The sequence below is a fragment of the Lissotriton helveticus genome, chromosome 4_1, assembly GCF_964261635.1.
Source record: "Lissotriton helveticus chromosome 4_1, aLisHel1.1, whole genome shotgun sequence".
Taxonomy (NCBI): domain Eukaryota; kingdom Metazoa; phylum Chordata; class Amphibia; order Caudata; family Salamandridae; genus Lissotriton; species Lissotriton helveticus.
This window is the reverse complement of record NC_136063.1, coordinates 1,215,925,274-1,215,950,996: the sequence shown is the minus strand read 5'-3', so window position 1 is coordinate 1,215,950,996 and position 25,723 is coordinate 1,215,925,274. Positions and strand designations below refer to the sequence as shown.

The 25,723-nt window shown below is 46.2% G+C and overlaps 1 protein-coding gene across 3 annotated transcripts in view; it reads left to right on the top strand.

Annotated features, from left to right (window-relative positions):
* The first annotated feature begins 13,978 nt into the window (after positions 1-13,978).
* Positions 13,979-25,723, top strand: part of EXOC3 (exocyst complex component 3) — a 175,298-nt gene continuing 163,553 nt past the window's right edge. Inside the window, exons 1-2 of one of the 3 annotated variants that reach the window (XM_078687789.1) lie at positions 13,979-14,199; positions 15,119-15,292. In XM_078687789.1, the coding sequence (XP_078543915.1) occupies positions 15,149-15,292 (144 nt within the window). In that variant the 5' untranslated portion in view covers positions 13,979-14,199; positions 15,119-15,148. Of the gene's footprint in view, positions 14,272-15,118; positions 15,293-25,723 lie in introns of all 3 variants that reach the window. The other 2 variants (XM_078687790.1, XM_078687791.1) reach the window with 2 other exon arrangements.

Below are 25,723 nucleotides of genomic sequence, written 5' to 3'. Positions count from 1 at the left end.
TCTCCCTTCGAGCTCGTTGAGCTTGATTTCTCTGAAGCTCTCTACCAATGACTTTCGGGCTGTTATTTGGGATGTATCTTCTGCATTGCTCCATAGATTACCCTTGCCCAAACCCTCACAGGTGTTCTTGATATAGGCCAGCCAAGGTATCTTCCCCGAACCTCGCAAACCCATAACATCGATCAATTCATCCCTGTAAGCAGCAAGTTCTGGGGTTCGCCAGAGACTGCGCCAAAAAAGAAGGGGCCTGAGATCAACCTCGTCTGCAATGGGTCTAACCCCAAGGTCCAAGCGGAGTGGTGTTAAGGGTGTACTAATTGGGAGGGCCATGAGCTGTCTAATAAAGGAATTCTCTTTTTTGAATTTTTTTTTTTATTGCAGATTTACAGGGATCCAGTAACAAACACTCAGGCAATCCAAACAATAGCCACAAGTAGCGCCTCTCACTATCAGCAGATGGATACACGGCCATTTAGCCCACACCCCGGAGGTAGGGCGGCGAGTTTCAGTATAGCACTAATGGTGTAAACCTATATACATTGCTGAGCATTCAAGGGACATTCCGAGCATCTGCATTTTTTCTTTTTTGCTGAACCCCCCCCCCAGTGAACAATAAAACACAGTTTGTTTACCTCCATCAGATTGCATGTAAGACTCTGCAGCAGCCACACCTCCCCACCCACTCCCTCCCCGCCAGTACCAGTGATGCCCTATACCATTCTGAATCACAAATCGCCGGTATCTCACAATAGATCGTAGGTGCAGTAGTGTTTGATACCCTCTCAGTGTCAATGTCCCCTTTGTCCTGGTAATCCGTCTCACCTCCATCCAGGGAAGCCCTCCCTCAGAGCCCCCATCCAGCCCATGGTAGTGTCTCTACTTAGACCAAACTCTGCGGAATTGTTTGGGACACCCCCTGGCCTTATAGGTTACCCTTTCGGCTGCCATATAGAGATCTAGCCCTGTTCTCTATTCCTCCATGTCTGGGGGTTCCGGCGCCCCCCAGTGCTTTGCGATGTCTCTTTTCGCAACTACCAGTGCTAGAACCAAAAATATAAGGAGGGGACGTGTCAGATCTACTTCGTTGGTCATACCCAACAGTGCTAAATTGGGATCTTGTGGGATCGAAGCCTCCAGGACCTCCTCTAATTCTTTGAACACCTGGGTCCAGTATGTTTGTATTACAATACAGGATAATAAAGGAATTCTCAGTACGTACTAACGAGCCCGTTGCACAGTGTCACCAGAGTTCTGCTCCGTAAAGGGCAGCACTTCTGGCCTGCACTTTGTAGATTTCTACCACTGGGCTAACCAATTTTCCAGTGCAACTCCTGTATAGTTTTAAGATGCTCCCCGTTGTTGAGTGTGTTTCAACCCTGCTTTATTAATCTGGGCTCCCCAGTCCATTTTTTCAGTCAGCGTCGAACCCAGGTACTCAAAGATGGTTGCTCTCTCCAGAAGTCTGCCATCCAGGCAGGGATTGGGTTGAGTGGAGTTGCCTACATTGAATGCCATGTACTTAGTTTTGTGCAGGTTGATCTCCAGACATCCAATGTTTGCAGAAGGCACTAAAGTTGTCAAGAGTCCTCTGTATTCCCATAGGGGATTTAGCGAGCAGAAGCGTATCGTCTGCAAACATCAGGGCTGGAATCTTGCGCTGAGCCAACCTAGGGGCATCAATGTTCTTCCCTGCATTCAAGGAGTCAATTAGGCCGTTAATGAAGAGGGAAAACAGTGTGGGTGCCCGGACAGAGCCCTGGTGAACTCCTCTCTCAACGGGCAAAGGGCCTGAAAGTTCACCGTTCTTGCCAAATCTGATACGGGCAGAATTACCTTCATGAAGACGTTTTAGCTGCAGGCACAGTATTCTGGTACTCCCATATCTGCTAAAGTTGCTCATAATTTGCCCCTTGGTACCAGGTCGAATGCGGATTTTAAGATAAGATAGAGACTTTCCCCTCAAGTAGACAGATTTCCAATATATTAGCTGTAACCTAAATATTTGGTCAATCGTTGAAGTTCTGGCTCTAAACCCGGCTTGTAAGGTGGTTAGAATGTTAAGTTCCTCCATCCAAGCTTGGAGGCACCCTAGTAGGACTCGTGCAAATATTTTCTGGCCAACATCTATGAAGCTAATTGGATGGTAATTTGTGGGCAAGAGCGGGGAACCCTTTTTATTTATTGGTATTATTTTGGCCCCTGCCCAAGTGGTGAGGATTGCCATACCTTGTAGTATGGCATTGTACAGGGTAGCCAGATAGGGAGCCCAGATGGTAGGTTCAGAGTGGTAGAGGTCGCCAGGGATCTTGCCCAAACCTGCCGCTTTTGCAGGTGTTATCTTCCCGAGGGCATCAGCGACTTCTCTTACCGAGATTGGAGGGACATCATCTGGGCTTAAGCCCGGATGTACCGGCACTCTTGCCGTACTTACTTTCCCCTCCTTATCCTTCGTGTAAAGGGATTCATAATGTGCTTTCCAAACTCCTTCATCTATATTGGATTCAATGGCCGGTCTACCAGCCTTTGAGCCCGTGTTAATGATGTTCCAGAAGGACCTCAGGTCATGTGAAATTAGTGCATTTCTAGCATCCTCCCATTTTTGTGCTTCCCAGAGATTTTAGCTTTAGTCGTGGTGCCTTTGTAAGCAGCTCTTGCTTCTTTAATTGTTATTTTATCGCTACTTTTAATGGAAGTAATTAGGTCAAATTTGGCTGCTTGGCAACTGGCTTTAAACCATTGGTGCTTGGGCCTATTAGGCACTCTCAATTTTTTGTTTTGATAAAAAATGGCAGCCAGAGAGGCAACCAAGTCTTGCTGATTTTTAAAAACCCTTAAAATGAGATCAGGGGCTCCTTTACACTCCATTAGTTGGGATATGGTTGGGAAGTATGGAATTGCTTGGTGGTATGGTTTGGCCACTTTAGCCTGAGATTGTGAGATTTCAGCCCAACTGACTCTTCTCCCTCCATTAGTCAGGATCATATTTTGGGATGGCGTTGGGGGTTTGTTCTGTGCCTTCATGATACATGGCAATGCTAATTCTAAAATGAGAGCATCGTGGTCGCTATTGGGGGGGGGGGGGGCTTGTTTTAAAATCTAACACCCTATGCCAGGACTTGGAATCTAGCATGATGTAATCAATTATTGAAGTGTGATCTGGTCTATTAAAAGTGTGGTTCCCCGGTCTATCGGAAGTAGTGCGAGCATTGCATGCTCTCAGAGAAAAGTTTAATGTTAGGCTATGTATCTGAAGAGCTAGCGGGGTCCAATCACTTACTGGGGGAATGTTAGGACCAGGGATTGACCAATATTTATCCTTCTCGTCGGTTATACCTGCGATCAGGCCATTGAGGGGCTCAAATTGGCAATTGAAGTCACCGCCAATGATTACTCCACAGTTTGATGGTATAGTTGGGAGTAGAGTGTTAAGTTGGTCAAGAGTGGTAGGCTCTTGGCCCGAGGCGTGGGGCACAAATATAGGTTTATTAAACAAATACTTAATTTAAACTGAAAAGTTATCAGGACACAAAGGATATCACAAGAGGGGCATTCAATCATTTTGGCCTCGCAACCCAAATGGACTCCAACCCACGTGGACAGTCCACCTGAAGGTCTACCTCTCCCCGCATATACATATCTGATGTGTTTTGAATAATGAATGTCTTCTTAACTAGACTGTAATGAATAATAAGTCTGGGATCATTGCTTTTCTATATCAATTGATAGCCAGGTCCGTGGACAATTGTGGGTTACCCCATTTATTCATAATGGCTAGAATGAGGAGACGCAACACAGCTGGCAACTCAAAACAGTAACGTTGTGTCCCTGGTGTGATGAGAGGGCTGATTTAAAAGTGAGCCTGCACAATACTGTGATTAAAGTGCACATTGACTTGACCCTCTCTAAAAACAGGGATATATATACCTGTAGTTTTTTTTTTACCAGAAAACTGTTGGGACAGTCGTTGAAAAACTGGGACTGTCCTGGCAAATCTGGGACGTCTGGTCACCATATATATGTGGGAAGTTTTTCTAGTGGTGGGTGAGTCAACAAATTAACAGGAAGAGCTGAACCAATTAGTTAGAACCTATGCGTAAGCCAAGCCCTGAAAATAGCCAGGGCTGTCACAAAACATCTCCAGCAATGGAAGAGACCGGGCTTGTATATCCAAGAATGAATTTTTCTTCTTAAAGAATGACTTCCTACAACACCTATCCTGTTATTCCTAAAGTTCACAAGGGTATATCCCCTGTCCCTAGCAGACCAATTGTACCAGCCAGACACAATGTGTTAGAAGCAGTGTCTAAGTATGTTGACTCTATTTTACAACCACACATGACCAGTTTGCCCTCCTTCATCAAAAAAATGATCTTTTAGTCAACTCCTTTAAGTAAGGGACCTACCCACAACAAAGGAGCAACCCTCAACCACATTATTGCTAGAGACAATATAATCCAAATGGATAACATCCTACCTTGCGAAGGGTCGGATCATCATCAAATCGCCTTCCACATTCTGGAAAAGACCACTCGCAGAAAGGTGCAACCTCTTAAAGATGATCAATTGTCTTGCAACATGAGAGACATCAACATTAATGACCTTACTTCCATCACTATGAATAGACTTCAGCCGCCCCCTGACATGACCAACCTTGATGATCTTTCTGAGCAATACATTAGCACTGTCGCAAATATCTTTGACACCATTGCGCCGAAACAATTTAAAAGGATCCCTCTCAAACAATCCAAACCTTGGTTTAATAGTACCCTAAATGACTAACGCCGTAAGCTTAGGTCTTCAGAGGCGCTCTGGAGAAATAAGCCTTCTACTATTAGCCTCTATCAACTTAGGAAAATAAGAAGTACATACAACAAAAAAATCTGCATTGCTAAAATGGACCATTTTAGGGAGCAGCTGGAGGGTGCTAAAAATAGACCCAAGATACTATTTGAAATCATCAAACAGCAATCAAACCTCACACCCAACCCCAACCTGGCTTCCTTGGTTCCGCTTCCTAGCGGGGAAGACTTCATAGTGCACTTCTCTGAAAAAACTAAGAGAATTGAACAGGAGTTGCAACCTAACACTCCCAGGGTGCCACCTCTAATTTACACCACATCATCTGGGGAGCTTAGGGTTTCCTCTGCAATCTCCCTACCTTGGGGTTGTTCTCCCAAAAATGATGCCTCTTGGAATTCCTTTATCCTGCCAGATGGCACAGAACTACTACACGCTATGACAACTCTTAAACCGGCCAACCACTTTAATGAACCTCTGCCGGCAAAAGTTTTTAAAGACCTCAACTCGGCCATTCTACCGCTTTGGTCGAGGATCATTCATGAATCGCTCCTGCAAGGGAGCATCCCTGATTGTCTCAAAATTGGGCAAGTAACTCCCATCCCTAAGAAGCCCAACTCGGATCTATCTGATCCTAACAATTTCCGACCGATCACCAACATCATGACACTAGCCAAACTCCACGAGAAATGTATGCAACCATATAGAGAAATTTCAACCACTTGACCTTAATCAATCCAGTTTCAGAGCAGGGCATAGTACAGAAACTGCTCTTACTCACAATGTGGATGACGCTTTGAAATCCCTAGATCAAAATGCCCCCTGTCTTCTGATCTTTCCGGACCTGTCTTCTGCATTCGATATAATCAAACATGAAAACTTGATTAATCTTCTTCAACTTAGGATGGGTCTCTCAGGGCCGGTCCTAAAGTCGTTTGCCTCTTTCTTACATAACTGCACTCAAAGAATTAAACGCAATCAGTCCCTCTCATCTAGTTCTGCGGTCAGGATTGAAGTTCCGCAAGGGTCTGCACTCTCGCCCACGCTCTTAACCTCTATATGGAGCCTCTCACCGTCATACTGAACAATTCTCAATTTCATTACCACATGTAGGCGGACGACACGCAACTGTACCTGAAGATCTCCTCTCTGGAGGAGATTAAAACCTAAATGAGGCTCTCTCGCAAACTCAACAATGGTTAGCCCTGAACCATCTTTTGTTGAATACCCTCAAAACTGAATTCCTGCTGATTGCCCCACACAACTACTCTGCACCGATCCGTGAATGGCTAAAACAACTCACAGCCCTTAACTGCTCCCCTCACGTGGTTGATTCCGCTAAATCATTGGGCATTACCTTGGACAAATACCTTAATATGCAAACTCACATCAGCACCACCATTAGGGGTGCCAACTTTCATCTTAACAAAATTAAGAAACTCAAGCCTTTCCTTCCGCCAGAAGACTTGAAGCCTGCAGTACAATCCCTGGTGATATCACGACTGGAATATGGCCTGGTGTCCCTTGCAGGACTTCCTAAAGTGAGCTTGGCCCCTCTCAGAGCCACGCTCAATGCATCGGCCAGGCTCATCACAGGCTCCAAAAAACACAATCGCATCACACCTGACCTTTTGCAGCTCAACTGGTTGTCTATTGAAGCCAGGATCCGTTTCAAAATAGCTTGCCTCAGACATAAAGCCCTGCATTTCAACACTCTGCCTATCTGGCAAACAAGCTTGTTCTTTCTGGATTCGTGCACTGTGAAGTGCACGAATGTCTCAACCTTATATAAACTTATTTTTACTTGTAATTATTTTGGTTATCTATTTTCTTATATACTTTTGTGCGACTTCTTCTGATATGTCTGTAAAATGTACTTTTTGCCTCAAATTTTTGTCCTGAAATTTGACCTCCTGTCCTGAATTTTGACACTTTGTCCTGAATTTTTACACTGAACGTCCTGAATTTGCACCCATGCAGTTGGTCACCCTATTAGACCGACGGCCCAAAGTTAGTTAGCCCATCTGTCTAAGGTTTCCACCAGTGGAGTCCCCAGGGGGCACCATCGGTGGAAACATGACGATCGGCCTGACTTTAAACAGAGCAGGTAGACCAGTGGTTCCCAAACTTTTTCGACCCGTGGCTCCCTTGACCTATTGGCCATTGGCCACGGCTCCCCACTACGTGTGATTTTTTGGGCTGGGGGGGGGATGGAAGGAGCTGGCGTAAGCCTAGCCTCAGGAGTGCTTCAATTTTTCTCCCTGAAAATAATTGGGATGAAGCCAATCAAGGTATTATAATCATAGATATTACAAAATAAAAATATATAAATGTTTAATTAAAAAACTAATTGGTTAATTCAGAAACAATACTCTTCAGCAGTGGGGTCTGCATATGGAATTTCTTTAAAAAATGTTTTGTTTTAAAAAATTGATGTGGCACAACCTTCTTCTAATAATGCACTGTTTTGTTCAATTACTGACATCACCTCTATGGCACTCATACATCATGCGCATGGTAGGTCTTGGCCGTGTTGATGTTTTCTCTCCATGGCAGAGTCCAAAACCAAACCTAGTGAGAGTGCTCTGAAATAAGGCAGCCATATGCATTCATTAGTATCAATGTATGACATACTCACGCAAATAAAACCCACACCATCCGTATTAAGACTTCAAAATCCCACCAAGGAATATTACACTTGTAAATGTTGCTATTTGAGCACCCACGTTTTATCTACGTGTGCAATCCTTTTCTCTATCTGGCCTTATGTAGGCAACCACATTTTGTTATATTAAACAGAGATAGTCTTTCAGTCAGTGTACAATATTTGGGAAAATGCTATTCAAAAGCAACTGTATACTCTCTCTCTCGCAAAAGCAGTGTCAAAAGGTCCTAAAATAATAGATGACAAACATAGATTTGTCTAAAAAATTACACCCATTGCTGTCTATGCCAAAAGGAAAGCACACATGGCATTGAACATCCCAAACACGCAAAACACACCAAACACCTGAAAAGCACTATTCACACAGTTTAAGTCTGTAATAAATGGACCCCTTCTAGCTGTTCTTGAAGAAAGCAGTGGCAGGTGCGAAGTAATGGTTATAAACGCACTTTGGCACCTATAGAAATGTTTACATGAGGCATCCGCAAACTAGACCTCCTGGGACTTAAACGCGCCCATTTGTGCAGACAAAACCCAGCAGTGGATATTAACTTTACCAAAAGAGTTTCTTGTCATGAGAAGAATATGATTTCCTTAGCACAGTTGATTAGCTGTCTAAAGTAACTTGGAAATGTTAGGGTCAATGCATTCTCAGCATTAATGAAATTATAATACATTTAGAACGACATTAACATTCTGACATCCAACTGGGCCATTTACCTTCCAGCTGGCACTAATAAAAAAGTATTTTGCAACAAAAAAGTAAATGTTGCGTTTTGAGAGTCTCCTCTTTTCTTTCTTAGCAGCAGCGCAAGAATGGTTTCAAACACACAAGTAGTTTTTTCAAACACTGTTAGTGGAGGGCCCGGGTGAATTACAGCAGCCTAATAAACAATAATCTTGGCCGGCGGCCGGGTAAGGGTTCCTCGCCTCCTGATATGTAGCAATAGGAACGAATATTTAAAGCAGAGGCTCGGTGTCACCCCATGTCACGGTGTCACCCGGTGCGGGCCGCACCCCCCGCACCCCCCTAGTGACGCCACTGTCAAGAAGTGCACGACATCGAGCACTTTAGACTGGTGGGGTCCCCTCCGGAATAAAAGGACATTAGCAACATGATGGCACAGCATTTCACTGCCGACCCACTCTGGTAATTTAAATGTTTTTAATCGGAAATCACACGGATCCCACTTGGGAAAGACATTGATAAACCACCAAGACCAGAATGCCCGGAGGCCTGTGGGCGGGACTTATTACGAAAATAAAGATGGTGGTTATCACGAACATTGTGTGAGATTCTGTTTGCCAGTGAACAAGGGAGAACATCCTGAAACGCGTATGGCTTGAAAATCAGTGCTATGATTGCTGCCCTTCATGCTGCACCTTCCGTTGAATGACAATAACCTACCAGAGAGGCTCTTTGCACAAGGTGCAAGCTCTTTTTTGATGGAATTTAGCGGCCCGCTCCGGTCGCGGAAATTGCCTGCCGCGGAACAGCGGATCAAGAAGTGCACGACGTCGAGCACTTTAGACTGGTCGGGTCCCCTCCGGAATAAAAGGACATTAGCAACATGATGGCACAGCATTTTACTGCCAACCCACTGTGGTAATTCAAATGTTTTTAATCGGATATCACACGGAGCCCACTTGGGAAAGATTTTGATAAACCACCAAGACCAGAATGCCAGGAGGCCTGTGGGCGGGGCATATTACGAAAATAAAGATGGTGGTTATCACGAACATTGTGTGAGATTCTGTTTGCCAGTGAACAAGGGAGAGCATCCTGAAACGCGTATGGCTTGAAAATCAGTGCTATGATTGCTGCCCTTCATGCTGCACCTTCCGTTGAATGACAATAAACTACCAGAGAGGCTCTTTCCACAAGGTGCAAGCTCTTTTTTGATGATATATATATATATATATATATTTATATATATATATATATATATATATATATATATATATATATATATATATATATATATATATATATATATATATATATATATATATATATATATATCCCATCAAACTACTTCTCGATAAGCACTTTTTCACTTATGTGAGCACCTGACAATACTTTGAAATACCAGTGCAAACCAATGGAAAATAAACCATAGATGTTTCCCTACAATATTGCTCCCATTGGTGCGTGTGTCATATGGAAAATGGTGAAGTGGGTCAGTGATTGCGCACACCGCTTCCGTTAAAGCCTCTGAATTGAAGCATATGGAGCTTCGAAACGAGTCAGGCAAATCCATTATGGAGCGGCATCTACAAGCGGATCCCCGTCCTTACCTACACATAAATCAAGCTGCTGGTCAAGTGCTACGTAAAGGTGGACAACTTTTGGAGCGATAGTTAACACGCGGCCGTCCAGCCGCGGATTATGCACCACCCCTTAATTCTTGGGGGTCACGAAAGTGAAACAGCAGCCGTATACAGGATCAAGGACGGGCCCACTTGCAGGGTCCATACAGGACTTGATTGTGTGCTCTCCGCACTACACTTCCCATAATACACATAATTCACAACTGAGCCTCCCATTGGTGGGTGTGTCATATGGAAAATGGTGAAGTGGGTCAGCGATTGCGCACACCGCTTCCGTTAAAGCCTCTGAAGAGTAGCATATGAAGCTTCGAAACGCGTCAGGCAAATCCATTACAGAGCGGCATCTACAAGCGGATCCCCGTCCTTACCTACACATAAATCAAGCTGCTGGTCGTGTGCTACTTAAAGGTGGACAACTTTTGGAGCGAAAATATATATATATATGTAAATAGTGTAAATACTGTATATATCAAAAAATATATGACAAAAGAGTTTTTATATATTTTTCTATATAGAGTGTCTATATGTAACCGTTTCTTCCAATTGGTGTTTATGCTGATTTATTATGGACACTTGTCCTTTAATGAATTGTATATAATGCACAATAAGATAGCTGATAAAATGCTAGTAAGGGAGGAGCTCTAATTATAGGGTACCTCCCATCTTAACTCGCCATTGCTATATAACCCTTTTGCTATGTCTAGCAACGTATCATGTGATCAAGCCTCTGGCTAGAGGCGAAACGTGTCATGCGGACTGCTTGGGTGTAACTCCTAAATAAATTACACTGTTGCACGAAGATTTGGGTCTCACTTGTTCGTTCCTAAACCAGTCGGAGAAGTGTGACTGGGATGCTGCTGCGTCGAACGGAGAGAAAGGAATATATATATATATATGTATGTATATATATATTCCACACGAAAAATATTACTCTTGGCACTCCGCTTGGTAACTCACGTTAGTTTATTCCACAACTGTGATGGCCATCACAGTTGTGGAATAAACTAACGTGAATTACGAAGCGGAGTGCCAAGAGTAATATTTTTTGTGTGGAATACAATACGAGACCCTGTCCTGGTCTCGACTCTGGCACCAACTCTAAGGTGCTCCCTCTGCGACAGGGCATTTGGTGTTGCAATATATATATATATCAGGCGTGCAACACCCATTGGGCTCCCGGGGCTTCAGCCCCCCCCCCCCGTCGTGTGATTCAGCCCGAGCAGAGACAGCTTCGCGGACTGACGAGCAGCTAATTGCAGCCGCACCCGAGTACTTAAAAGGTCTTTAAAGCCCATTTACGTGTAAATGAGGCTTTTGTTGTGTGTGCACCCCTTCTTACAGCCACTCTGTCTGTGGTTGGGAGAATTAGCCCCCCCCGAAATCTTTTTCAGCCCCCCCCCCCGAAATTTGGCTCTAGTTGCCCGCCTGATATATATATATATACATATATATATATTAAGCTCAAGTCTGTACCAAAGACGGCGGGGCACTGGCGGTGGGTGCCGCTGACACAGTGGTACGCCGTGTATTAAATGTCGCTCCAAATCTCCTCCCCCAGCCGGGAAAGAAAAAGGCAGCACTCGCGGGGTGTTTAGTCAGTTCTTCCAAGTTTTATTAAAGTCCTCACAGACGCGTTTCGAGTCAAGCCCTTTATCAATGTGTCAACACGAGTGTTGCACAGGAACTCATTTTAAAGTGCAGCGTGCAATCTTACAAGGAAAGAGAGGTAGGACTACTCGTCGATGTTACACGAGCGCCATGTTGGAATGTGCAAATTGAGCATATATAGTCATAGATTGTGGTGGTGGCCCTGGTAATGTGTGTTTAAGTTTATTTTCCTAGGTGGATGGCCAATTCTTCCCCACTGTTAAGGCCTGTAGGAATTTTAGTTTGCAGGTCAATAATATAACGGGATTCTAGGCGTCTAAGTTTAGTGAGTCTGTTGCCGCCCCTTTCATGTTCTGGTACCTGGTCAATCCCAAAATACTGCAAGGCATCCTTATTGCTGCGATGTTTAATCGCAAAGTGCTTAGCTACTGGAGACGTCATGTCTTTGTTGGCTATCGCACGCATATGCTCTAGGATTCTTAGTTTTACGCTTTTAATGGTGCTCCCGATGTACCTCAGCTTACAGGGGCACCTAGAATCCTGTTATATTATTGACCTGCAAACTAAAATTCCTACAGGCCTTAACAGTGGGGAAGAATTGGCCATCCACCTAGGAAAGTAAACTTAAACACACATTACCAGGGCCACCACCACAATCTACAGGGAATTTGCACTGCCAATTTTGGCTTCTTCAGGGGTCCTTCTTTGTGGTTTCTAGCGATAGGAACCGTCAGAGCCGATCCACGGCAAGATTTTTAAATGGGAATGTGCTTGATATTGGGCAATGCAATTATAAATCATATATCATCACTTATTGTTAAAACTCCGATGGGAGGCACATGTGCTAAATATTCATGATGATAATATCTAAGGTCTGGAAACTGAATTGTCAATGACTATATAATGTCAACTGAATGTATTGTACACGTGCAATTGTCGATTCATGGCTTGATTGGAGTGTTTTACCATGGCTGCAACAATTATGAACCAGGTTGGCCGATTCACGGCTTAATGTACAATTCTTTACATGTTCGATATTACGGTTTGAAAATATTTTCATTATTGGTAATGAATTGTTTGTATATGGTTTTTGCTCAATTTGCACATTCCAACATGGCGCTCGTGTAACATCGACGAGTAGTCCTACCTCTCTTTCCTTGTAAGATTCCACGCTGCACTTTAAAATGAGTTCCTGTGCAACACTCGTGTTGACACATTGATAAAGGGCTTGACCCGAAACGCGTCTGTGAGGACTTTAATAAAACTTGGAAGAACTGACTAAACACCCCGCGAGTGCTGCCTTTTTCTTTCCCGGCTGGGGGAGGAGATTTGGAGCGGAGTCTGCTTGCTGGGTCTGCGCGAGCGTGCTAGCTGGGAGACAGACGGTGCACAGGATATATATATATATATGTATATATATCCCATCAAACTCCTTCTCGATAAGCACTTTTCACTTATTTGAGCAGAGCACCTGACAATACTTTGAAATACCAATGCAAACCAATGGAAAATAAACCATATATGTTTCCCTACAATCTTGCCCCCACTATGATTAATTGTCTAGTTTAAATTGATAGTACATTGCCCCCCAGGGTCTTTGCTCTGGACCTATTGAGGCCAACCCTAAACCATGCTATTTAGGTCAAGCCTGGGCAGCGCATGCACTGCTATATGAGGCATGCTGTATTAGAGTATGGACTTGAAGCCCCGTCCACTCTCCGCCATATTTGTCATTGGCTTGTGTCATTGTCCATCGTAAATGCTGGCTTCTGATTCATTAGTAGGCTTGTTAGTCCCTCCTTAGTACTGCCTTGTCTTAATTTGTAACCTCCCATGAGGACTGGTCCTTTTACTTTGGTTGTTACACCATAGGTCTTATTTAGTCTGTAAGCACTATTTTCTTTCATGAGTTTCTCCTTCTGCAGGCACAACATGCTTTCCTGCAACATTCAGCGTGCCATGTGTGCTTTCACTTTCCAAGCAATAGGTCTCTCTTTTACAAAGTTTGAGCTATTGGCATTGTAACTGACAATGTCTTTTATTTATGTGTTAATTATCAAAACAGATAAATAAAAGGCATTGTCCTTTATAATGCCAATAGCTTAAACTCTCGCAAATGCGAGACCTATTGCATAGCAAATGCTTGTTATTGTCATGTGCCGTGTTCATGTTACTTTAAGGTGACAGAGAATGCTTCTGAATTCCAAAGTGTTGGAATCAGACAGTTGCTGCAGGGAGTGAAGAAGCTTGTATGCCCTCGCTTGTGTGGTATGTAATAAAATTTAATTTAAAGGCAGCTTTGTCTCAACGTGTTCCTGCCAGGCGTGAGTAAATCACCGAGCCATGTTACTTAAGGAAGTTGCAGAGCTGAACTTCATAATATTTAAGGAAGTTGCATTGCTGAACTTCATGTACCCAACGCCAAAGAAATGCAGCACTGACAACTGTGTTTATCTTGTTCAAAAGCCTTATGCAGGAATGATACCAACGTATACAGGAATGGGCGGCGGATATGACGTATTCAAAACGTCCAAACAAGCCGGGTGGCTCTCGGCGACGGATGGTGCCTTCAGAGCTGCTGTGGGCGGAGTCTGCGTCTGGTCAAGGCCGCCTTCCGGAAGTCTGCTGTCAAGCACCGAGTCCCTTCATACGGGCTACCGAGGGTTTCCAGCTGCTTCAGGCCCGGGCGCCGGGGTCTTCCTGCTGCCTCGGGCCCGGACGCCCACCCGCCGTGTGCGGCAGGGACAGTTCCGCAGCGAGGAGTCCAGGAGGGAGCCCTGCCTGGTGTTTCTGGACAGGTGTACACTCTGGCCACTCTTACTCTCGCCCACCTTCCCTAGATTGGTCCGCCCAAGTTTAGAAACAGAAAAGTGAGTGGCTGCGATTCTCACCGGGCAGCACTCTCCTGACGTTGAGACTTTTGCTCCGCTGAAGCGGAAACTGTTTTGAAAAACACTTTTGAGTTTTGGGAGCATGGTGGCAGGACGTAGCTGCCGCACACCGTGGGACAAAAATAAAGGGGATGGTCCTCAAAATCAGAATTAGCTGAAATAGTAGTTTTGCAAGAGATATAGTCCGATGACAGGAAACAACACCGCTGCCTGTCATTTACATCTAGGACCTAGGCTTGCAGTCAGCTAGGTGTTTGTTGCAACCTTGATCCGCTAATAAATTGGCCGGGGATTATCTAATAAATTGGACGAAGGTTCACAACATATATGTTCGTATTATCTCTGGCGTTGGGCTTTGGAACCCCAGGTTCTATCAGCTGTGGGTCTGTGCGATTGCACAGGTGAATGCCCACGAACGCTGCACCTGTCCATTTTCTCTAAGGAGCTGTGGGAGTAGTGACAGAGAACGTGATTACCTGTAAGCGAAAGGTTCAAGTGTTAGAAGTTCTTACTCTGTTCATGCAGTGTCATCTGCAGTGCACCCCTCCCTTAGTAAAGTGCTTTTTCCAGTAACATACTAACCGATGCTAGCGAGTTTAAGAACTTTTTAACAGGTAGAGCAGTGACTGCATGTAACTGGTCTCACCACGGTAAGTGGTGATCAGTGTATGTGGGTTCTGAATAACATGGGGCAGCAGCTCATAGGGGGAAGGGAAGGGTCAAGATAGTTAATGTCTTGAGCAAATTAGATTGCCTTGGCTGTCCTTAAGCATTGTTAGTCTCCTTTTAGATTTTTTGGATGCCAAGCCTTTATTTTTCTGTTTAGTTTTGCAGATTTAGTTCCCTGTGGCTCCACATGGAGGCGACGGACCGGGAAGCCATGGGCACAGCAGTGCAACGCGTGGCAGGTATGTTGCAGCGGCCAGACCAGCTGGATAAAGTGGAGCAATATCGCAGGAGAGAGGCGCGCAAGAAAGCATCTGTCGAAGCCAGACTTAAGGTATTGAACTGTCAGCTGTACCTAATAAAAAAAAGAGCTCACGCAACTGGCTACTGAATCTTATTCTAGTCATATTTGTTGTTGGACTACTGTGGCAACGTTATCCTTTGCCGTATGCACTTCCAACTTTGTTAGGTCTCGCCTAGAGCCCAGCGCGCATGCTCTGCTCTAGGAGAGGGCTCTTAGAATTACTTCAGACTTCCAAGAGCCTTCTCCATGTGGGTGTGCCTCCTCCCACACATCCCATTGGCCTTTGCGTGTGACTTTCAATAATTGAAAGCACGCAAATGGCCAAAGATGGGTGCATGTCCCGCCTCCTCAAAACTTTCACTCTTATGGCCTAGGGATCTCGGGAGCTTGCAGGGTGCCATCTGTTGTGGATGAGGCTTACTCCTAGAGCGTTTTGCTCTCAAGAGCCAGCAGCGGCGCGCAGGGATGCCATCTGTTGTGGCTCATGTTACAAATGCCTTCTCTTTTGCGGCCCCGTGGGCTCGCGTGTTATCTAATACGGTGTCGCTCACAAAACCCTTTCCTTTCACTTAGATAATACCCAGCAGTCTCCTAGTAGTCAGATAGTGAATGCCATGCACATCTGTGATAATGCACCTCCATCCTCCCTTCAACACCTATTACAGTACTGTAATAAGCGTACTATAAGATCTCGTGCTGCACGCGCTAGAACGCGTCGCCTCTGTTATCCAGCTCGTCCCCGGGCCGTGCACCTTCCCACTCAGCATCTAGCTCTGATGCTTGTTATGCTAATGATAGCACCGAGACCCCCGCACATCGCTGACCTCTTTCCATGAACAATGAGGGGCAGCCGTGGCGGGGCTGCACAGCCGGCTCCTGCGGCAGAGCGGCTTTGAAGGGATGACAGGAGCATTGTGAGCCCGTAAGTCGGTCCCCGGAGCCACGGCCTGCTCTGTCATCATGCCCACGGTCTCCGTGGAGGACGCTTCCAACCTGCTGCCGCCGCACCCTCCTGCTCAGCCACCACCAGCTGCCAACCGCAGAGTGGCTGAGGGTGGGGCGATAGGGATTAAAGCAGAGGAGCTGAGGGGATAAGCTGAGGCCTGCTTTCTCTCATGTACCCACAGCTTCCGAAGAAGGCGTGCTTGCAGCCTGCCACACCACTGCAGTGCACTCCTGTGGTGTTTCTGTCTCAGTCCTTCTTCAACCACTTGTTTATTATACTCATTACGCAGTGCTCGTGTCCCCCTCATAATCTTGCAGCTGCACTTTGATCTGCACATTCCTTGCGCCCCTAATAACCTGGAAGAGGGAAAGAACGCTTTCACCCAGAACTGCCCCACCCCCTCACAAAACTGCCCCTTCATCTCTCCCTCATAAACACCCATGCTCTGCTACGTGTGTCTAGCTGCCTTAAGGAAACTGTTCGTGTAAGGGTTGTCAACCTTCAGCTCTGTACATTGGCCAGCCCACACAGCCTCTTCAGCTCTCGTTTCCTTGCGGATGTTCCCCCTCCCATGGTGTCGGCTTCTGCCTCTCTATCGTGACCCGCCCTCCTCGGCCCTCGTTACATTAAGATGCTGCCTGTCCCTGTCAGGCTCCCTACCTCTGTCGGGCTCCCTGCCTCCACCTCTTCCATGTTGTCTGCCCTACTTAGGGATGTTGCTACCTTACCTTCACCTCTCTTTGTTCAACCCAAACGCGTGCCCCCTGCCTCCTAAACCCTCGTCACCTGAAGGATGCTTCCTTCTCTCAGGTCTTCTTTTCCACCGACCCCCCACCCCCTCCATGTCCTCAGCCCTCCTGACATGAATGAATCTGGTCCTATCAAGCCCTCAGTCTCTGCTTCCTCCAACCCATCCTTATATTCTCGCCTCTCCTTATGTTAAGTTGCTCGTGTTCTCGGTCCCTCAGCTCCTCCATCACATCCCTGAAACCTAGGCTCTCAGTACATTAAGATTAGGGACTTGGTCATCTCAGGCGTTTGAACTCCCCACCCCCATGCTTCTTGACCCTCGTTACATTAAGGATGCTGGTCCTGCCGGGCTTGCAGTCTCCCTCCCACCGCACATCATCATTACATCAAGAATACTGTCCGCCTCGATGAACCTCTTTCCCAGATGCCACAGGACCCCGCACTCTGCGAATCACATTAAGTGGCCAAAAATGAGGGAAATACTAACAGCGGGTTTCATTCAATTAAATCCATGGGAGTGTCAGAAATGCCGGGCCTGATTGTATTTCATGGCTTTTATGTTCTTTGGAGCACATTTCCAATAAAAAGGAAACAAATTACAATTACTTAAAACACTACTAATTCGGTAACAAAGTATATTTACCACTACAACCTGCCTTCACACACAGTCTGCCTCTCCTCTTCTCAAAAGACACACACACGTGCTGTCCTGACATTCTCTCCATCAGAAAACGCAGCCCAGGACATCAAACACACCCGTCTCTATCACTCTCCATCATGTAATCGTGCTCCCCACGCACCCTTACAAACACTTGGACCTCTTCTCAATCAAACTTTTTTTCTCCTTTTTACTCTCTCTCTCTCTCTATATATATATATATATATATATATATATATATATATATATATATATATATATATATATATATATATCTCGCACACAGATGAACACAACCCCGCCGTCCTCTTCCCATCGCATGCACCCCTCCATTTCCACCTTTTCCCGTTACACACACCCAACCCTTTCTCTTCCCATCCCACATACACATGCACACAGAGAGCTCACACCCTAACAGAAACACCTGCTTTCTCCTCTCACTCCCCATCACACGTACACACAGGAACACCACGGCTCTGCCCTTGCAAAACCATGACTCCATTGTCCATCATATACACCAGGTACCATTACCCTAAAATCACAAGCATGCACATTCATTACGTCCCCTGACACTTATCACATGACTGGCAATGCAACAGGTCTCGCATTTGCGAGAGTTTGACCTATTGGCATTATAAATGACAATGCCTTTTATTCATGTTTTGAAAACCTGCAACCAGTGCGTAAACATGCACTGTGTACTTATAGTCGTTGCTTACCAGAAGCAAGGCTGGCAGTAAAAGAGGCGCAGTTACTGCCAGCCTTGGTTTTATTTATGCACCGCTTGCAGGTTTTCAAAGCACATAAATTAAAGGCATTGTCATTTACAATGCCAATACTTCAAACTCTCGCAACTGCGAGACCTATTGCATTACAAATGCTTGTTTCTGACTGATACTGACCCTGGGCTCTGCCTAACCAGGCCCAGGGTCAGTTCCATGCTAAAGACACACTTCGAATACAGTGAAAACATCTACATACACTAGGGTACACTATGGGTTAGGGTCCTCCTAGGATTGGTATGACCTCCCCTGTATAGCCCTACTACCTAATAGGGCAGGGGAATTGAAACTACCTTTAAGTCCCTAGTATATAATAGGTCATGGTAGTATAGAGGCTAGCAGCCCTTTCTGCACTTGCATGCTGAAGCCTGAGGTAAGTTTAAAAGCAGCCCTAAATTGCAGAACTGCATTTAAAATTCAAATTGTGCCCAAACTCCACTTTGCTGTATGGGGCACTTAAAAATGAATAAACTACAAAGTGTTGACATTGGCATTAGGCTCCCCTAGGTGTCCCAAGGGTGGGGCATGGTAAGATAGTTATAAGGAGGACCTTTATAAAATTAGTTTTATGTGCTTTGGTTTTAGTGAAATTTCACATTTCCCTTTCCACATTGTAGTAAAGTGCTTCCCATAATCGACTTTTGTGCTAGGAGCACTGTGGAGTGAGTATCGGCAATATTATTACATGTTCAGAACCCCTAAAGACTCCCCTAGGTATCCCAGTGGTGTGGGGACCTGTAGATATAGTCATGGTCCTTATAAATGGTATTTTATAAGCCCTGGTGTTTAAAAAATTGCCCAAGTCATTTTGAGGTCTCGCCTAAGCATCGAATGTGCTGCTTCGAAACATAGTGCATCTCCTCTGAGGGGCTTGCAGCACTTCCCTCAGTTGCTATTTGTTCCTGTGTGTGCTTCTCAAAATTCCTTTCCTTTCTGTGGCTAATTGATCTCATATGTCCCGCCTCTCTTTGCGTGGTTCTTGCCATGGTGACTGACCCTGTTACATGCATCATTGCCCCTTTGTCTATTTCTGTTTTTTTGGTTGCACTCATTTTTTCCGTTTTGCTTTGATTCGTTTCTTTGCTAGGCACGGGACAACTAACGTTAGACTCGAGCCAGGTTCCCCAGTTCGCCACATCCTCTCTGCAAGAATTGTTTTTCTTTCGAAATGCCTCCTCGGGAAATCGGACCGCTTGTTGGTTTTCAAATTAGGAACAAGCGCTGCACACGCTTCACGGAAGCCTGCTTAATTTTTATTCCATCATTGTGGCCCCATTGGGAGGATACGCGCCTTTCTTTTGTTTTCATCTGCTTTTTTTTGGTTTTCTGTGTTTTAAGCATTACCAACAACTGAACAAGTTTTGCTTGATTTGATCAGCGTCTCTTCCCAGCTGCAGCACTTCAACTTTCATTATTGCAGTCGCCATGAGACACTGTGTGCCTTTTTCAATTTAATTCTGCAAGTTGGCAACAATAAGCGCCCACAAACGTGTATGTGACTAGCAAAAACCACTTCACAAATGAAGAGACACGTTTTTGACTGTGAAAAATAAAAGGAATTTGTTACGTGTTGTTCTTCATGTGGCATGCATAGTTTTTGTATTTAACATGTTTGGGAGATTCAGCAAAAGAAAAACAGTACAGAGGTGGAGTTGAGGTCCGAAGACAAAATTTACAACTTTATTTTAAACAAAAGCTGCACACTATCGAAAACAATGCTTTTTTTTTTTTTACATCAAAAACGGAAGGAACATATTACACTCAGTGGGGTACACGATTCATGGCTGCTCAAAAACAAACAGTATTTTGGTCCCAAATCCTAAGTCTCACATTTCTAAAGTCCACAACGCCCACTAGATGAGAGTGTAGAATCTCTCTCTCTCTCTCCTCCTCAGATGAAAACACACATTTTCTACTTTACAAAGTACATAGTACTTTGCCCTGATTTATGTGGCATGCATAGGTTATGAATTTTTCGCTTTTAGGCCGTTTATGCAGAAGAAATTCAATGCAGGCTTTAGCTTTTTTCCATTCAAACTTCAGTTTGGGGATTGTTAGGGGAATACAACAGTATTTCATTGCTTTGCATTAGACTCTAAATAAAAAAAAAAACTCCGCCTTACTGACTCTATACCTCTAAATTTCAAAATTGTAGGCGCGCCACATGCTTCACGGAACACACACTTCATGTTGAATTAGTTATTTATCCCCATCATTATGTGGGCTTTTGGGAGGATTTGTGCCTTTTTTAGGGCTCGCCTGCTGTGCACATGTGCACAGCTGGAAGCTCTATAGGGGCTTATCCAGTGTTTAACCACCACTGGCGATTCCACTGGCGATTCCTTTGAGTGCATGTGCTTTTTAGGTCATTGCGCTTGCGCAAGCCCTAAAAAGCGCGTGCACAATGCCACCAGCCGCCTGCCTGCCTGCCTCGCATTACCACATCAAAGGCAGCCCTCCCAGCGCATTTGTCACCACCTAATTATTCACGGCCGCCCGGCCGTACTTTCAGTTTCACGGCCGGAGGCCGTGTCTCCTTTTAAAACCTGTTTAACTTGTTTTGCTTGTTGTTATTCCAGCCAGCGTGTCACGGTGCCTCCTGTGTTTCCTTGTCCCCGATGCCTTTCCCTCTGTGCGCTTGTGTCCATTAATCCTATGCTTCCGGAAGCATCTGCCTATTTGTAATTGTGCCCTACACCTTAAAGCAGTCGCCGTCCTTCGTCCCTCCGCTGCTTGGGTCCCATGATCTCAGGTCGCCTTTCCTCTTTGTCCTTTTGTTTCCTTCTGCCTATGCGGACTGGCTCCCCTGCCCCACCCTCTGCTCCGATTGTTCCTATGCTGCTTCGCACCTGTGGACCCCACTTTACTTCCTGGTCTTTATAGCGCCTACTCTCCATGCTCCATGACCGCCATTCTCTGTTCCCCTCTGCTATGCTCCCTGGCTCATGTTTTTTTTTTCTACTTATGTGCCTTATTCTTCTGGTCCGTGTACCCTTTGGACCCCCTGACGCTTTTACCCAAGTAGCACTACGTCACTTTTTGTCACAATTATCCATATTCTGTTTGCTTTTGAAGCCCTATAGCGCCTGGTCCTTGCCCCAAACCATTTTTCCCGCCGTGTGTCGCACTGTGCGCCCCCGAGGATGTCTGCACAGTGGCCGTCCTGGAGTGCCACTCTCTGCACACAGTGGCCTCATTAGCGCCTCGGAACTGGAGCCCCTCGTAGGGTTCGTTAGCAGCTCTGGTGCCCGTGCACACGGGCCCGGTAATTAGAGTGCCCCCGCCCCCGGGATTTCAACTGCACAGTGCACGGCTAATTGTATTCTGCCTGCAGCCACGCAGGCCTATTATAGATGCACAGCTCCCGCGAAGCCTGTATTTTGGGGAAACATGTTTGGTACATCAGGCTCCAAGTCTGGAAATGTGAGCATCCTTTATTTTGAGATATGGCCACAGCGTAGTGCAGAGCAGATGTGGCCATCGTCACTGCAAAGGTACACCAGTGCCCTCATTGCGAAGTATGCTCACATTTCGTTAACATGTGTTTACAGTGAATTGTGAAACTCATTGGAAGCTATGGCACACATCTCCCGCGCTGATCCGGCATCACATACCAGAGAAGGCCTTGCAGTGATCTGTGCGAACTCCAAGCATTAAAAATGCAATAGGTCTCGCCTTTCATTAAGTTAAAGCCATTTGCTTTGCTATACAATACCATTAGCAAAGTAAATGACTTTAACTTAATCAAAGGCGAGACCTATTGCATTTTCAATGCTTGTTTAAATGTGATACCTAATGAAAGGGTTTGTCCCTTTATAAGCTTTATAATAAGCATAATTGTCCATTTGCTTTATTCAACTTCATGGTAAGCGACATAGAAAACAGACAAATAGTACAAAACTTAATGGGAGACTTCATCCCCCAGCAGCCATGTTATGCTGTGTCGGTTTTGTTTTGATGTCTTGTATCTTTAGGTATCCCCGACTGACCCGGAGTAAACTCAAGTATCAGGCAGCAAGCTGGTCCTTTGCAACTAACTCGCCTTGTGCCTTTTTCAAAAATGTTTACGGCTGAAAAATCTCAGTTTTAGGTCAGCAAAGTTATTTACTCAGGCGAAGTCTTACCCAAATTAAAACCTGGGGCGGCGGTACAGTTATCAGACTCAATTGTACTGCGCAAGCGCACTGGGTGCAGGCGGGGGAGGAGAAGGGGGCGCAGGTAACGGTGAAAGGGGACGAGAGAGACAGAGGAGGCAAACAGGGCGGAGCAAATGTATATTGAGGTAGATTAGAAGAAATGGGAGGGTCAGACACGTTGAGGCAAGTAGCGAAGAGTCGATGCGGAAAGAAAGAGTGTCCACAAGGAGAAAGTAAGAGGCAGTGACCGGGTGAGGCGCAAACTGCAAGAATGTGAGCAGGTTGGGCTAAAGTAGGGAGATGAGGGAATAGGCGAGAGAAGTGAAGTTCGAAGAAAGAGACCTTGAAGCAAGCCAGATGCAGAACACCGGCTGCGGGCTGTGGAGGGCATGACAGCTCGGTTGAGATGAGGTGGGCGGTACAGGGAGGAGGAGCTTTCAGGGGAGACGGTGAGTGTGAGATTAGACATAGCAGCATTAGGAAGGAGAGGGCGGAGTCCTATGCGAGCCGCCCGGAGGGGCCGTACTTTGAGTCAGGATTGCTGCTGGCAGGCTGAGGCGGACGGCGTCCGTCGGAAACCGGCACCTGGCCTCTGCCTCCCGTTATGTGTGTGTACTTACGAGCTCACGGTAAGGGAATATCATGGTCGTATCTTTGCAACACTATCATCGCTGCTGCTGTTAAATCTTTAACGGGTGAAAATTGCGGCGCCGGACACTAGCTGCTGTTTGTTCCTCATTTCAGAACTGTGGGGGAGATTGTGTGAAAAGGACGGTGTGCTCGTGATGTTACAAGTTCCAAGAGCCAGACAAGCCTTTCACCGTAACACGGCTGGCAGGGGAGGGGGCGGAGAGGGGAGAGGTGCGACACGGCAGTAGGAGGAGGAGGGGGGAGGAGAGTAGGGGAGGCACGGCCTAGCGGCAGGCAGGCAGGGGAGGAGAGGAGGAGGGGGGAGGAGAGTAGGGGAGGCACGGCCTAGCGGCCGTGCAATCAAGTAGTGAGGGGGCGGAGCTGGGGGAGGCTGTGAGAGAGAGTAGGCAAGGCAGGCGGCTGGGGGCATGTGCACGCGCTTTTAAGCTCAATGCACATGCGCATTGAGCTTAAAAGTCACGGGCACTGCAAGGAATCGCCACGATTCCTTGCAAGTTAGATAAAGTCTGGATGAGCCCCTATAGTCTCGCTTGCACATGTGCACAGCTGGAAGCTCTATAGGGGCTTATCCAGTGTTTAACCACCACTGGCGATTCCACTGGCGATTCCTTTGAGTGCATGTGCTTTTTAGGTCATTGCGCTTGCGCAAGCCCTAAAAAGCGCGTGCACAATGCCACCAGCCGCCTGCCTGCCTGCCTCGCATTACCACATCAAAGGCAGCCCTCCCAGCGCATTTGTCACCACCTAATTATTCACGGCCGCCCGGCCGTACTTTCAGTTTCACGGCCGGAGGCCGTGTCTCCTTTTAAAACCTGTTTAACTTGTTTTGCTTGTTGTTATTCCAGCCAGCGTGTCACGGTGCCTCCTGTGTTTCCTTGTCCCCGATGCCTTTCCCTCTGTGCGCTTGTGTCCATTAATCCTATGCTTCCGGAAGCATCTGCCTATTTGTAATTGTGCCCTACACCTTAAAGCAGTCGCCGTCCTTCGTCCCTCCGCTGCTTGGGTCCCATGATCTCAGGTCGCCTTTCCTCTTTGTCCTTTTGTTTCCTTCTGCCTATGCGGACTGGCTCCCCTGCCCCACCCTCTGCTCCGATTGTTCCTATGCTGCTTCGCACCTGTGGACCCCACTTTACTTCCTGGTCTTTATAGCGCCTACTCTCCATGCTCCATGACCGCCATTCTCTGTTCCCATCTGCTATGCTCCCTGGCTCATGTTTTTTTTTTTCTACTTATGTGCCTTATTCTTCTGGTCCGTGTACCCTTTGGACCCCCTGACGCTTTTACCCAAGTAGCACTACGTCACTTTTTGTCACAATTATCCATATTCTGTTTGCTTTTGAAGCCCTATAGCGCCTGGTCCTTGCCCCAAACCATTTTTCCCGCCGTGTGTCGCACTGTGCGCCCCCGAGGATGTCTGCACAGTGGCCGTCCTGGAGTGCCACTCTCTGCACACAGTGGCCTCATTAGCGCCTCGGAACTGGAGCCCCTCGTAGGGTTCGTTAGCAGCTCTGGTGCCCGTGCACACGGGCCCGGTAATTAGAGTGCCCCCGCCCCCGGGATTTCAACTGCACAGTGCACGGCTAATTGTATTCTGCCTGCAGCCACGCAGGCCTATTATAGATGCACAGCTCCCGCGAAGCCTGTATTTTGGGGAAACATGTTTGGTACATCAGGCTCCAAGTCTGGAAATGTGAGCATCCTTTATTTTGAGATATGGCCACAGCGTAGTGCAGAGCAGATGTGGCCATCGTCACTGCAAAGGTACACCAGTGCCCTCATTGCGAAGTATGCTCACATTTCGTTAACATGTGTTTACAGTGAATTGTGAAACTCATTGGAAGCTATGGCACACATCTCCCGCGCTGATCCGGCATCACATACCAGAGAAGGCCTTGCAGTGATCTGTGCGAACTCCATGAGTAGAACATGCTTCATTTAATTACACTGCGGTTTTGGCCGAATATGTGATGCAATGTGAGGCCTGGCACTAGCAGAAACGGCAGGCTGGTCACCCATGCCACAGCCCTTAAAGGGCAATCTCAGAAGCGGGCCTAGAAATGTATGAGGCAGGACAAATAGAATGATAGCAATGAAACTGCTGTAACTTTCAAGGAAGTGACATCATCTTTTGGCAATGTTCCATGAAACATCGCAAGGAATGTAGAACATTCTGGCTTAGTGTATTTTTCCACCAACTAATCTCACACACACACAAATACACATGCTCTCTCTCCCCTCATTTTGGGATTTAAACAAAGAAATAGTTTGGCCTGTTTTTTTGCAGTTTTATGTAAAGCAAATTCGACCCGAAGGTATTCGAGCGCTTCACACAAGCACCAGTTACATGACACAAGGACACATCCTTTTGTTTGAGGCTCGGGCAGTTTAGTGATTTGCCCACAATCAGATGATGATGAGCCGACGCCGAAACTCGAACAGGGTCTCCCAGTTCCAAATTCGGTAGATCTGGCCTTTAACCAATGCTCACATCCTTGCCCCTTGTTCCCTTAATTGTCACAGAACTGTTTGTACGACTTT